The sequence below is a fragment of the Ovis canadensis genome, chromosome X (genome assembly GCF_042477335.2).
Source record: "Ovis canadensis isolate MfBH-ARS-UI-01 breed Bighorn chromosome X, ARS-UI_OviCan_v2, whole genome shotgun sequence".
NCBI lineage: Eukaryota > Metazoa > Chordata > Mammalia > Artiodactyla > Bovidae > Ovis > Ovis canadensis.
In genome coordinates, this window is record NC_091727.1 from 31,637,986 (window position 1) to 31,652,748 (window position 14,763).

The window sequence follows — 14,763 nt, forward strand, 5'->3', positions numbered from 1 at the left end:
AGAATATTTGAACAAGAAATTTTAAATGTCTCTTGAAATTTATATTTACCTGTACACCTACAGTGCTTACATACTGATAGACATATAGATGTGTAAAACGAAAACCCATGGCCAGTCCCACTCAGTCAACAATTCCAAACAGAGCTATGTGAAGTAGTCATTTGGTGGTCTTAGAGGAAGTCCTATCTTTAATATGCAAGAAAAGAAAAAAAAATCCATGAATTTCATATGGATATCACGCTAAAAGGATGCAAAACAATGCGCTGCCTCAGTTTGTGTTTGTGTGTGTGTGTGTGTGTGTGTGTGTGTGTGTGTAGGTATGTGTTTGTTTTTAGGGGTTTTTATAAACAACTTTTTTTTTTTATAAAGCACACATTAGTTTACAATCTTTCTTTATAACTGTTATAAATTTTTAAACAACCCAAAATGCGTTCCATATAAAGAAATGGCAAGTTATTTAGCTATCAAGATTTTACATGTAGTTTTCTTATAACTTTTTGTACAATTGCATAGACGTGTAAAACCTGCCATTGTTAACAAAACAATAACAGACTTAGAAACTACTGAAATCTACAGTATAGTACCACTACCCTTCACAAAAATATAGATTTTTTTTCTTGTAAACTCTTACTGTCTAATCCTCTTGGTTGTATGAATATTATAAAAACCATGCGGGAATCAGGAGTTGTAAAACATTTATTCTGCCCCTTCTTCATCTGTCATAACTGAAACTAAGGACTCCATCGCTCTGCCCAAATCATCTGCCAAGTGGAAAAGGCTTCCTACATTGTGTCCTGGAAAACAAAGAGAGAGAGAGACTTGATGCAAGGTGCAGAGACCATCACCCCAACTCTTCGCCGCTGTGGAAATCATCCCCCGTTTCTAGGTGAAGACAACACAGACGCTGCATCGAGGGGGATGCACAACAGGGCTTGGTTTTTCACCAGTGTTCCAGGAAGAAGCAAAGCCTTGTTAATGAAGCCATTTCACATTGTTAGTATCAGCCTCCTATCAGGGATCAGGCTCTTAGCATCATAGAAATGGCAAAAGTCCAAGACTGTACTCCTCTTCCCCATGTAGATTTATATCAGGATTCCATGGATAAGCGCAAGATTCCTGTTGTAAGAGGAATAATTCATGGTGGCATGTATCTTTTCCACTTTATTGTGGGAGAATATTTACTATGTACTTGTATTTAAAAGAAAATTTGTTTTTACTATCAAACAACCACCACTATAACTATCACCACCACCACCACTCTACTATCATCACCATGATGTGAAGTCTTCATCTCAAGGCTGTTACAAGCTGTTGGCTCACGTCTAAGGCTATGGTGGAGGTGACTGTTTTCTCTCTGTTCTTACTTGAATTGAAAGATAAACTCTTGACCTTTTTATGTACTACTAACATTTGAATTAGGAAGCTTCAGGAAAAAAAAATCACTTTTGACTCCAAATTATTTGAGAGCCTAATTAGAATATGACCCACATGTGAGGCATGCCTTTGTATATCCTGTAAATCCATTTTTGATCTCCTCCTAAATGAGGGTTAAAGAATAGCCTTTTAATAATAATATGACATGACCTAGTATTAATCCCCCAGCATGGAGCATAAAGGCAGCCCAATGTCTCTTGGTACTTTGTGGTGAAATTCAGATCTAGAGTAAGATAATTTGAGACATACTTTATGACTTGCCTTTTCATGTATGTCCCATATTTTTATATGGCTAATTTTAATTCTTGGACATTATTAAATCATTCTACTATTCAAGTACTGCCTTTGAAAGGAAAAATGCTTTACTAGGCTATTATTACCTTGCCATGTATCAACTTTACAGATTCCCATAATAATTGTTAAAATCCCTATAAAGATTAAAGATAGACTAGGGCAGGCATTCTAGTCTAATATTTATTTCAAGAGACATATCGTTTTTAAATATATGAGAGGATCTGAAGAGGATTCATAGGCTGGCACTTAAACAGCCACGGCACTGGATCAAGTTAAGACTTATTAAAAGTTTAAGGCTGTGCAGCCATTTATATTATGGTGACCAAGTTTGTAAATCTCTTTGAGCTTTATTAGGGTAGAAAGTTTCAGTGAGGACTAATTGTGCTGTAAAAAAGTTTACTCTGGATTGTGGGTTTTCTAAACCATAAAAACCACACAAAGACATAGCAAGTCCTTTGCTGCTCCTCAAAGCACAGATATCAACCTGATGCCAGCAGGTTAGAGAACTTCCCTTGTGTCTCTCTGGGAAAGCTGTACAATTATTCATGTGTGATTGAAAATAGATGGACTAACTGCAAATTTTAAATTGCTTACAATCTTAACAACAGTCACTGAAACCACTAAAAGCAAAAACCTAAGATTCTTACAACCTGACACCTAAATATAATTGCATCCATTTCTCATGACCCACAGCTGCCTATAGTATAGTCCACCTGGCGGCTAGAAACATGCATTATGAAACCGGCCAGAAATCACTCTTTCCCCCATCAGCTGATTAACAGTGATTACAAAGGGCCTATTTTAGACTCTGTACCAGGAGATGTAGACTGTGGTTCAAAAGATAATCAAGACAAAGAAACGCATTTATAGATTAGATAGGCAGGTGGTACTTTTCCTACTCAAAATGGTGTTTAGTTACTACATGGAAGAAAAAGTCTTGAGTCTCCTAAGAGGCCTAAGTTCTAGGGGTATCTGCTGTTTACAAAGTTACCAGGTCAAGCAGAGGGTCATGGTTCTTAATATACCACACACATGCCCACAAAATGTTAGGTGGCCGTTAACCTATCCAGATGGTTAAATGTTCACAAATGACCCCATGGCTGTCCAAAAAATGAACATATCTATATGATGCCCTTCATGACTATGTTTACCTATACCCATTTCACCAGAAAAACAGTTCTACAGTTTTCCATGGAGGTTTTCCTTCAAGCCAGAAAAATCCATTCTCTTGCTCGAAATACTGTCCTGAAGAATCATACACCTGAACCTGCTGGAGGCATAAAACCACACACAAGTAGGGACACAGAAAATAAAAGTTTGTATCCTGCGTCTATTATCCATGTGTGCAAGGCAGCAGACTGGTGAGAGCCTTCATTTCACCTGACAGATTGTTCTAAAGCCAAAATGAAAATCTCGTAACTAGGAGCACTAGAGGCCCTGAAAAACAGGCAGGATTCAGACATCTGCAATGAGCTTCAGGCACAAGTAGACCGAAAAATCTGTCTATAGAAAGTATTCATTTCATCCATTCTTAAGCAAGGACTGTTGATGAGAAAGGCGCCGTGCATTTAACATTAGGCTGGCTGTATGTTTTTCCGAGTCGGCGCAAACTGGGACACATTGAGTTGCACGCGCCACCTCTGCCTCACGGAGCTGTCTGCTGCAGTGATTGGAACTGAGAATTTCTGGCAGAGCCCCAAGACCTCAAGAGCGATCTGGCACTCTGTTTTTTCAAAAACACCATTCCCAAAGAAATGGTGAGCATTCAACTGGCCAAAGGAACAGCCAGAATACCATGGTGAAATGTGCTTATCTTCTCTCCTTCTAGAATGTAATCTTGGAAGAAAATATCTGGTCTACTGTACATTTGGGGGTTATTTTCATAACAATAAAAAAAATCACGATTATTTTGATTCCCTGACTTCCTGGAAACTTGTCTGACTGTAATACACCTCAGGTAGCAGAGTTTCCACATGCTTGTGGGACTTCAATTACACGTGCTGGTTTTTTCTGAAAGTCATTCATAAGAGACATATGTTCAGGGTGGTTAAGAAAATGCAGTGCAACTTTTTGCCACAAGTTAAAATAAATTTTAAGGGGAACTTACCATCAGAGTGAACCCAAGAAGTCTCACATTAGAAGGCAAACCGTCAGGAGCATTCAATACTTCACAGATTCAGGTTTCCTGTTTCTCCTCCCAGCCCACCACTCCCCTCCCTCGGACCCCACAAGCCTTGGAAGGTGGAGACACACTGGAGGATCATTCAGTCGGTTAGACCTGCATGGCACAGCATTGGCAGAATTTCCAGTATGACTCCTTACATTTACATGAATCAGTGGCTACTCTTGTCCATGCTCTTGCTAAGGATTCAGAAACCTCTCCTAAGGACTCCCCACCCATCCAGCCTGTCTCCCACCAGAGTATATGCTATTGCCACCCACAGGAGAGCATTCCTTCTCGCTTCCTTCATACTCAACTCTTGGTAAGCATGATCTTGTTTCATTTGGGCTGTCACTCAACATGTCATTTCGTGAGGTAATTGAGTTGTTTAGATAACATTCCAGGTAGTATGTAGAAGGAAGTGGCTTTTACTATTAAACCTCAAACCACATTCAGTGATAACACTGTACCCTACCTATAAAAGGCATTAAAAAGTCCCTCTAGACTCCAAAATTCACTTTTTATTCCTGACTGGGTGTGGGTCAATTTGGCTCCAGATGCCAAGTTAAAAACACACAAACAAACTCCTCTAATGGGCAAGTCGAGATGTCATATGCTTTTCACACATCGTTTTCTAAGTGGCAGTAAAGCACATAGTTAAGAGCGTGGCTCTGGACCCAGACTGCCTGGATTCAAATCCTGGCTCTGTCACCTTGGACACCCTGCTTACCCACTTATTGACTCAGTTTCCTTATCTTTAAAACGGGGTTGACACGAGTACCTACCTCAGAGGCTTGTTGTGAAGATTACATAATGAAAAAGATGGCAAGTGCTTAGAAAGGTCCTTGGCAAACAGTAAGTGCTCAAAAGAAAATGTTAGCTAAAGTGGGAAAGAGAGAGTGTAGGAACCAAGAAAAAGAAAATGAAAACAAAATGAAGTCATCCTAGAAGAATAAAAACCAAGGGCGCTGGCAGAAAGCCCTAGGGTCTTGGAAGTGGAAGGAAGCTTTATGACTCATCGACTATGTGCAAGGCTAAATGTATTGTGAAGATTTTGTTTGTGTTGCAAATGGCAACAGATGATGAACTTCAGGATTCCAACTTAGGGACTCCGAAGGGTTGCTCTTTAACAGAGTCCTGTTCCCCCAACCCCTGGTCCTGTTGTCATGGTGATGACAATGGCCATGAACATTTGAGGCATGTTCCTCATGAGCTGCAAGTGGAGAGGTGACTACCATCCTTCCATGATGACACGTGTAATACACACATGCGCGTGCACGCACACAATTCTTACACAGACGCCAAACATAGAAAGCAGGATGAGACAGACAGAAGCCATGGCTGTGAGCCTGAATCTCACTAACCTCTCTCATTGGCTTCCCAGGGGTATTTCTTCCTTTAATAATAGAGAGAGGAAGAGGCAGAGATATCAGAAAGGAAAAAAAAAAAACATGCATAAATATACAGTTTCATACCAATTTGCTTCTTTTACCAAACAAATGTTGAGATGACAATTCATTTATCCCCTTCTGGAAAAAAAAAAACAAAAACAGAAACAAAAAACCCAAAAGACACATCCAGTCAAATAACCTTTACATACACTTAAAATTGGTGTAAACAGATAACATGATCCAGGAGACATCACTCAGAGGATCATAGAGCTCATGTGTTTAAGTGGATGAAAGCTGGCTCGGCAGGGAAACCTGACAAGCTGAGCATTGTTTTCAAGGGCAACTGTAGAATCTCAAGTTTACTGGCCAAAAATCTGAATCTCTTCACTGTCCACTTGACAAGCAACACACCAAACCATACACGGTAGTTGGTTGGGGTGCCAAAAATCTGCACTGTGAAAGCAAGGTGGAGCACTGCTTCTTAGAGCCTAGACCCCATCCTCTTGGGAGAACTTGTTCTGTCTGATATGTCTGTGATGGGACTGGGGGCATTGGAGAAAACGGAAACAAAGCAGGAAGGTGTTAAGTCCCTATGGACAAGCCATGGAGCACGATTCAGCAATGAGCCTTCACCTTCCACCTTGTGATTCAGCAGATCCCAAGAGCCTGGAGGGTCAGCCACAGACCCCCCCTCCCCACGCCGGCCTTGTTGGTTTTCTAGAATCCTATGTCTGTACATGCAGTTATGTGTTTTCAAAAAGCAGGCTGTGCTGAGAAAGTTTAGCTATGCTAGTATTTATAACTGGACAGAAAACAAGGGACTGCTGATCATACCTGGCACGTCTTGGGCATGTAATCTCCTTTTTATCTCCAGGGTACCCCAAAGTGAAATACTGGTTGTTAAACTTTGGCTTTAATAGTGGGATATTTCCTAAAACAATCTTCTCTGGAATCCAGTATGTAGAGCAAGATATAAGTAGAGCAGAACCCTTCCCCTAACAAACCATGGTCAGTGGCTCCAAAAGGACCTATGAACCCAGGATTCCTTGTCGAGAGCAAAGAGGTCTGGAGCTACTCATCCAGAAGAAAGCTTTCAAAACTCAAGCCTAGGGTTGAACTTCTAGCATACAGGTAAAGGTTTTCTAAGTATGACCTTCTCCTGCTTCCGCCTTCCTTCCAAATTTTCCTGATTCAGCCCTTTCTTGGGGATACAAAAACGGCAGGCATGATGATGTAATAAACATGGTCCAGGTATTCATGATGCTCTTCAAACCAGAAAAGAGAGAGAGACAAAAAAGTACTGGCTCAGCAGTTGTGGGTGTTTCCAGTGATAGGACCACAGCAGACAATGGTAAAAAGGAAAAGGGGAGAACAGCGTCATCTTTGAGGGCCCAAACCCAGTGTGAATGAGTCATCTATTCTCCTTGACACCACTGGCAAGATGAAAAAGAAATCTTTTACTTCATGGTTATACTGTCTGGTGATAGAATTAACTCTCTTCCCCTATAAGATTATATGGGCTCCTTGAAGGCGGGTCCACATGTTGCTCACCTACCTCTCTATCCCTGATACCTCTCCTGTACCTTGACACCGTGGGTATTTGGTAACTGCCAGGTGAACTAAGGTAGGAAGGTCGCCACACTACGTCATGGCCAAGAGTCCTTTCATGGTTTTGGACACTTGGCCTTGCTTGCTATCCTTTAGCTTGGATGCCAAGGGCTGCTAACTGGTTCTGGCTTGTACCTTGGGTCTATTTTTCTATTGTTTAAATTTAAGTATAGTTGATTTACAATGTTGTGTTAGTTTCATGTATATAGTAAAGTGATTCATATATATATGTATGTATGTATGTATGTTGTGGTGGTTGCTTAGTCACTAAGTTGAGTCTGACTCTTTGCGACCCCACGCACTGTAACCTGCCAGGCTCCTCTATCCATGGAATTTCCCAGGCAAGAATACTGGAGTGGGTTGCCACTTCCTTCTCCAGGGGATCTTCCTGACCCAGAGATGGAAAACACGTCTCCTTTGTCTCCTGCACTGCAGGTGGATTCTTTACTATTGAGCCACTTAGGAAGCTATATATATAGTTATTTATTCTTTTTGGGGGGGTAAGTTTTTTTTAAGAATTTTTTGATGTGGACCATTTCTAAAGTTTTTATGGAATTTGTTACAATATTGCTTCTTTTTTATGTTTTGGATTTTTTATTTTTTTTTGCCGCCTGTCATGTGAGATCTTAGTTTCCCAGTCAGGGATTGAACCCACACCCCCTGCATTGGAAGATGAAGTCTTAACTGCTGGACCACCAGGGAAGTCCCCATATATTGTTTTTCTGATTCTTTTCTCACAGAAGTTATTACAAAATATTGAGTCTGGTTCCCTGTGCTATACAGTAGGTCCTTGACTTGGGTGTGTTTTTAAAGACTTCAGAACCTTAGGAAGGTCAGGGTTGTTAGAAAGCAATGTGATTTAGTTCTGGAAGGTAATTATAGTTACTAGAATGATAAAGGTTACAGATCTTTATTAATTCTTCACCAAGCCATATTCAGAGCTCAGGATCAACTGGTCACTCCTGAAGGTGCAGCAGATGCTTTGGATTGTTTCAGGACCTCTTCAGAAGCCATGCTTTCTGTGAAATGGACCTCCCCAAGGTACATGATCCCTAAGTTCTTTCAAAAACCCTCCCTCGTCACTTTGGGTTCTGGTGTACTTATTAGCATAGTACAAACAGAGGTCCATTGTGTGTTTAAAAAGACTTAAAACACATGTTTTCTGCTTGTATCAGGAGTAGTTTCTATGCTGGCAAAACAGGCTCACTGGTTGCGTCATTAAACAAAAATCTTTACCAATAAATCAAGTACCAGATAAAAGTTGCATTGCAAAAACACATTCTTTGGAAATGAGTCTCCTTAGACCTTGGGTTAGGGGGTCCATCTGGCAATGTGGTATGCTGTCTGTCAGGAAATGAATCAAGAGAAAGAGGAAGTGTGTCGAGGAGTCCTGAGTCTAAATAAAGGGCTTGGTCAGGTCTGGAGAAGTCGCGTTTCCTCAGGCAGTGGGAACCCGAGATGATTGGCTGTAATTCACTGTTCAGAGTCACAGTCCCGGGATGTTCCTGTTTCTGGGTATCTTTATTAGCTTCTGTATCTCAGTTCACTGACTGTTTTTAAAAGTACAGGAAGAATGAGTCCCTTTTAAGGATCTCTGTTTCATTACAAGTGAAAGAAGACTGAAATGGCTATAGTTGATTGAAAATGCAGGGTCTTTGGTGAACATGGATATAAATGTATAAATCAATTCAGAGGCACAGTTTTGCTGAGCTGAAAGTTGATCAGCACTGAAATCTGTGACTTTACATACATCATGAGCTAGAGTGGACAACAATGTAATCACGTAAAGCCAGAGTTGGCAAAGTTGCTCTGTAAAGGGCCAGATAGTAAGTATTTCAGGCTTTGCCAGTCACATGGTTTCTGGAGCAGCTCTTCAGCTCTGGCACAACTATCTGCCCTTGGAGTGAGAAAGCCTCCGTAGACTATATGTAAATGAGTGGGGGTGGCTGTGTTATGATGACAGCTTAGTTATAAAGGCAGGTAGTGACCCAGATTTGGCCCACAGACTGAAGTTCACCGACCTCTGATGTAAAGGAGCTTGGATCCTTTCTGGAAGCTGAGAGGAAAGAGAAGGGAGCTGCAAGGGGGCCCGGGACTAGGATGCTTCCATCCGTCTGCAGGCTTTCTGTTGTTCTTCCATGAAAGAACCACAGACAAGGCTTGAACTGTAGGTTTTGCAGAGCTGTTGGGTTGCTAATTTAGAGGCATTTAACAGACTGTATGTGGGCTTATCTCGGAGGGGGAGTATGAGAGAGAGGATGGCATGGGCTGTTGGGGATAAAAATAATGTAGCACAGGTCAGCAGGTAAAAGATGATACAGGCAGCAGACAGACCTGACTAACAGTGCTGACCACTTCCTGAGTTGTCTCACTGCACTAAGAGCTTTATCTGGGATCCTATCATTAATCTATATGGACAGTGACACCTCATTTTTACAGGGGCCAATACAAACCCAGACTAGGGAAGCATTTTCTTTCACGAATGCGCATGCATCAAAAAAGCTCTTTGTTTGACTGCTAAACGATCAGAGATGTGTGGCCAAATTGCTTCAAGAGTTGATGTTAAAATGATGTTTATTGTTCGTTCTAACCAGGTAGCATTCCTATAGAATGATGGTGGGGATTTAGAAATTGTCATATGGTAGATAATGATTCTTATTACAGTAGAGTTCAACTCTTCCATTTATAGACACAGGGAGAGATTATATAGATAGATTAAATAGATTAACTACAAATTGGCTAACATTCTGGGTTTAAAATACACCAAGGCCCTCAAGCTCCTCTGGTGGTTGTGAGTAACTAACCAGAGCTAGAGATTCATCAGGAAAGATAGGATTGCAAAGCTAAACACACACACATGCTCAGTGTGAACTCCCTGCAGTTTAGAGCCATTCTGAGACAGGGTAGTGCTGACTATCACCTGATCACTAAGCGGAGGAGCAGGCAGCTCCCTTTATTAATTCGTAGAACAGTTTAGCAAAGCCATCAAGATAAAAGCTGAAGCTCAACTGAACGAGGTTCTTCCCTCCTTTGGGTATCCAGGTACTTCTAGTGGAATGGTGAAGATTAGCTGATACCTAAAGAGTTACTGCTAAGTCAAACTGTGGGAAAGTGTAACAAAAAAGTTGTGAATTTAAAGTACACACTCTCTTATTTATATGCTTTATATTTATAAAAAACATACTTCTAAAAAGTCTTTTCCTCTGTGGGCAATTACCTAGCAGGGTTAAGGAAACCATGAGGTGGTATTTAATAGCACTTTTCCACTAAATGTCAGACCTTTGGGTCTGACATCTGTTTTAAGTTATGCAAACAGCTGTCCAAGACAGCTGTAGCAAGCATGAACTTCACTTTTTGTAATACACCAATGGGAACATGGATGGCAGACTCAAGATGAAAAATCCAGTGTTCTCTAAGACACTAGCCAGGACTTGGCAGAAACTTCCATGGTGAAACTTTTAAAACATCATTTAAAAAAAAAAAATATATATATATACATATATATATATATATATATGTGTGTGTGTATATATATATATATATATATATATATATATATATTCACCTGGGTCAGGAAAGCTGAGATCAGTTAGAGCAGTATTTTTTTTTTCTGGTGAAAATGCAACATATAATTTTGTATGTCTGTTCTAATTTTTTCAATGCATGGATCTTGCTTGTTTTTTTTATTAATAAAAGACTGCAGTTGACCTTTAAACAACATGGGTCTGAACCGCGTGGGTCCACTTATACAGACTGTTTTCAATAACTAATAGTACCTGTATTTTCATTTTACAGATCTTTAACATAAGTGTGGGGAATAGTGTACTCGATTATGGATCACAGTATGTGGAACTAAAAGAATTAGAGTTTGAGTCCTGATTCTACGCAAACTATTTCAGCTTCTGGCCCTTGGTTGAGTCATTAACCAGTTCCTTTGTTATTAGTGAAGCAGAGATAGCAGTATGAAGGTTTTCAACTGCTAGGAAACTGTTTTTAAACCAATGGATCAGAAATCAGTATAGTGGGTTGCAACCAGCATTTTATTTTTAAATACATAAAACAGAAACAGTGTGAATTGTATGTAGTAAAGAAAGTATTGTCATGAAAACTTGTTTCTGATCTTTGTGTGTATATGTGAGTATATACAGTGTGGTATATATACAGTGGTCACATACATATGTGTGTGTACATACGCACACAAATAACTTGTATCTTTACCCCAGTCTGAGATGTAATATGTTTCTCTTATTATGGATAATGATCAGAAAAGATCAAAAGCCACGGTTCTGAACATCAAAGATGCTAAAATGATCTTTCAAGGCCCTTCCAATTTGACAGAGTCTCTAATCCTGAGATATTAAGAATCTCAAGATTTTTGGCTTAATATCAACGTATCTACCAATTGTTAATATATTCCCCCTAAATCCTACTATATATATATACACATACACACACACACACACGTGTGTGTATATTATCCATTCTTTGAAAATAATAAAAATGCCTTTAGTTATAAATAAAGTATCCAAAAATCCACTTTTATAATTTTTATTTATTTGGGTGAAGTAGAAAAGAATTGATTTATTGCAGAGAGCCAAGCCAGGAGTCCAGGATAACTAGAGCTTAAAAGACCTGAACTCCTCTAAGGCTTTCAGCGAAAGGTTTATAAAGACAGGGTGAGGGAGGAGGTTTGTGTGTGTGATAAGCTCATAGATGTTCTTCTGATTGGTTGGTGGTGAGGTAATTGGGAGTCAGCATCATCAACCTTCTGGTTCCCACCTGTCTGGGATCTAGATGCTTGAAAAACCACTTTTTAGAGTGCATCAATCATCAGCCTTTTTACAATGAGAAGACATTTTATCCATTTAAATTTATGGACAGATAGGTGTGATACTGTGACATATAACAGGAAATATATATTTAGTCTTCATCCCTCTTCAAGGCACAATACTCTTAAAACCCTTGGAATTTCCTGCGGTGAGCAGCAGCAAAGTGTCTTTTGTTATGTGCTACTGAGATGACTTTTGGATGGATGCTGGTTGCCAGGGAAGCCAATCAAGTGATGAGAGGGGTTGGAACTTTGAATCCTACCCCCTGACCTCTAGGAAGAGGAGAGGACATGCCTGTGTGCTCAATCGCTTCAGCTGTGTCTGACTGTTTGCAACCCCATGGACTTTAGCCTGCCAGGTTCCTTTGTCCATGGAATTCTCCAGGCAAGCATACTGGAATGGGCTGCCACGCCTTCCTCCAGGGGATCTTCCCAACCCAGGAATCGAACTTGTGGCTTAAGCACTGCAAGCAGATTCTTTACAACTGAGCCACTAGGGAGCCCAGAGGGGAGGGGCTGGAGGTTTACTTTAATCACCAGTGGCCAATTTAATAATGATTTAATCAGTCACACCTATGTAATGAAGCCTCCACATAAACCAGAAAGAACAGGGTTTGGAGAGCTTCCGGGCTGGTGAACATGTGGAGACAAAATGGGGAGAGTGGTGAGCTCAGGGAGGGCATGGAAGCTCCACCCGCTTTCCCCATGCCTTGCTCTATGCATCTCTTCCATCTGGCTGTTTCTGATTATATCTTTCTATCACATACCCATGATCTAGTAAAGAAAATGTTTCTCTGAGTTCTGTGTGCTGCTCTGGCAAATTAATTGACCCAAAGAGCGGGTTGTTGGAATCTCTAGTGTCTAGCCAGTGGGTCAGAAACCCAGCGGACAACCCAGACTTAAAATTGGCATTCTGAAGTGAGGAGAGGAGGGGCTGTCTTGTGGGACTGAGACCTTAACCTGTGGACTTTGATCCTGTCTCTGGGTAGGTAGGAGTCAGAACTGAGCTGAACTAGAGCATATATCAGCAGCATATACCTGCTGATCTATGAGAACTGTTTGGCAGTGTGAGAAAAAGAACCTACACATTGCAATGGGGTACAAAATCATAAAGGGCCTATGATAAGGTATAATTTGGTAGGAATTAACAACAAAAAAATGTCAGGGTCACCGCATCACAGAAAGGCCAGTCAGCTCTTCCAGCACCTTATCTACTCTCTTATTCTGCGTTTGTTTGTTGATTTGATTGTGTTTGCTTCAGGACAATGAATGAATTCTCTCAGGCCACCAGGGTACTGTTGAGTAAGTAGGAACTTGGTTAATGGAATTGGTTTCAGACAAAGCCTGCTTATGCCCTATTTGAGAAGTCCAATTAGCACTCAGGGGATGAAATGCTTCCATAAGCACTAATTTAGTAAACACTAACCAGGCCTGAAGAGAGTTTCCCAGGTTTCCATGTAAGTAAATTACCATCATACAAGTGAATGTAAGATCAGAGGCTGACTGCCAAATACCCTATCAGAGGAGGTGTATTTCTGGTCTTTCACATTCCTGTGCTGTTTAGCCTCAAGGACTTTAAGAGGGGGGTGCCTAGCTCTCATCTTAAGATAATCAGGACGCCAGGGACCTAGTATGGGTATGAAAAGGCTGCCACTGGGGAAGCAGAGCCCTACACCTTGCTCCAGTCTCTCCTTGGATCTACTCCAGTGGTTTGGATGTGAAAGAAATGCCTGAGGTGACCACTAACTTCCCACAGAATCAGTAAACAAGCTTTCAGGCCAAGGACTTGGGATGAGACGCCGGTCTGTGACCTTCAAGAGAAAGCTGGGGGTCAGTGAAATGTGTGTGAAAGTTGGGCTCCACAGCACCGGGCCCATGAGGAGCTGTGTGACCTTGAGGAAGACCCTTCCTCTGCTTGAGGCTGACACCCTCCTGTTTACCTTGAAGGGTGTTTCTAGGGTTCTCTCATGGCGCAGATATCTCCATCATAGGAGTAATCCAGTTAATTGTGTGGTGATTTAAACATCTGGGAGGGCTGTGTCCCCAACTGACCATAAGCGCCTTGATGGCAAGAACTTGGCATTTCTCCTTTGCATCCCTAACACCTCAGCTGGTGCATAGTAGGTGCTAGCAATAGGAGGCAGGATAAAGGTGAATGCGTTTGATTTCAGTCAGACCAGCATGCGGTCTTCCTGTTATGAATCAGGGCATCTAGGGAGACAGTGAAGGCAGGATGGAGAAGATGCTGGCCAGGTGGGAGATAAGAAGGTGGGTGGAAGACACAAGAATTTTATCTCTTAAAATCAACAAATCAGAGGCACTCAGCAGTGAAAAGATGGCTGGTGCAGACATTTAAAATTAGCTTCCCCTTACGGTTCCTTAGCAACGCTCTATCAGAATGTTATTGCTTTTAATGTGCATTGCACAACGCTCCCTCGCACATCAAATAGCTGGGAAATGGCCATTGTTAACTGACACTGAACAAAAAGATAGGAAAAACATAGGACTGCAAATACCCTTCTCATTGCCCTTATGGAGAGGAACAAATAGCCCCATTGTCTGTTGCCCTTCCCTCCTTGGCTGCCCATTAGGGGTGCCAATCACTGGCCACTGAGCCTTGTGCTTTCTCCCCTTGGCTTCTCTAGAATTTCCTTCTATTTGCTCACAGGTGACTGCTGCCATTATTTTTTTTTAATTGAAGTATAACTGACATATGACATTATATTAGTATCAGGTGTACAACCCAGTGATTTGACATTTGTATGCATTGTGAAATGATCACCCTAATAGGTCTATGTACCATCTGTCACCATACCAAGTTACATGTTTTTCTCTTGCGATGAGAATGCCTAAGATTTTCACTCTTAGCAATTTTCACATTTGCAATACAATATTATTGACTCTTGTCCACATGCTCTCTGCCATTCTTTTTATTCACTGAAGGGGGAGTCGGTCAGTGACTTTGTTTTATGTTAGGACAATGAACCAAGAAAAATAGTTCAAGAAACGAATGCCTTTCTTTGTGAAAACTGTATTCTATCTAAAGA

General features: G+C 41.0%; 1 protein-coding gene across 13 annotated transcripts in view; it reads right to left on the minus strand.

The window, feature by feature from the left end:
- Positions 1–678: 678 nt before the first annotated feature.
- The window catches only part of DMD (dystrophin), a 2,687,035-nt gene continuing 2,672,950 nt past the window's right edge, over positions 679–14,763 (minus strand). For 5 of the 13 annotated variants that reach the window (XM_070291485.1, XM_070291484.1, XM_070291486.1 and 2 more), the window contains one exon: positions 679–794. In XM_070291485.1, the coding sequence (XP_070147586.1) occupies positions 697–794 (98 nt within the window). In that variant the 3' untranslated portion in view covers positions 679–696. Of the gene's footprint in view, positions 795–5,253; positions 5,286–5,364; positions 5,419–14,763 lie in introns of all 13 variants that reach the window. The other 8 variants (XM_070291489.1, XM_070291487.1, XM_070291495.1 and 5 more) reach the window with 2 other exon arrangements.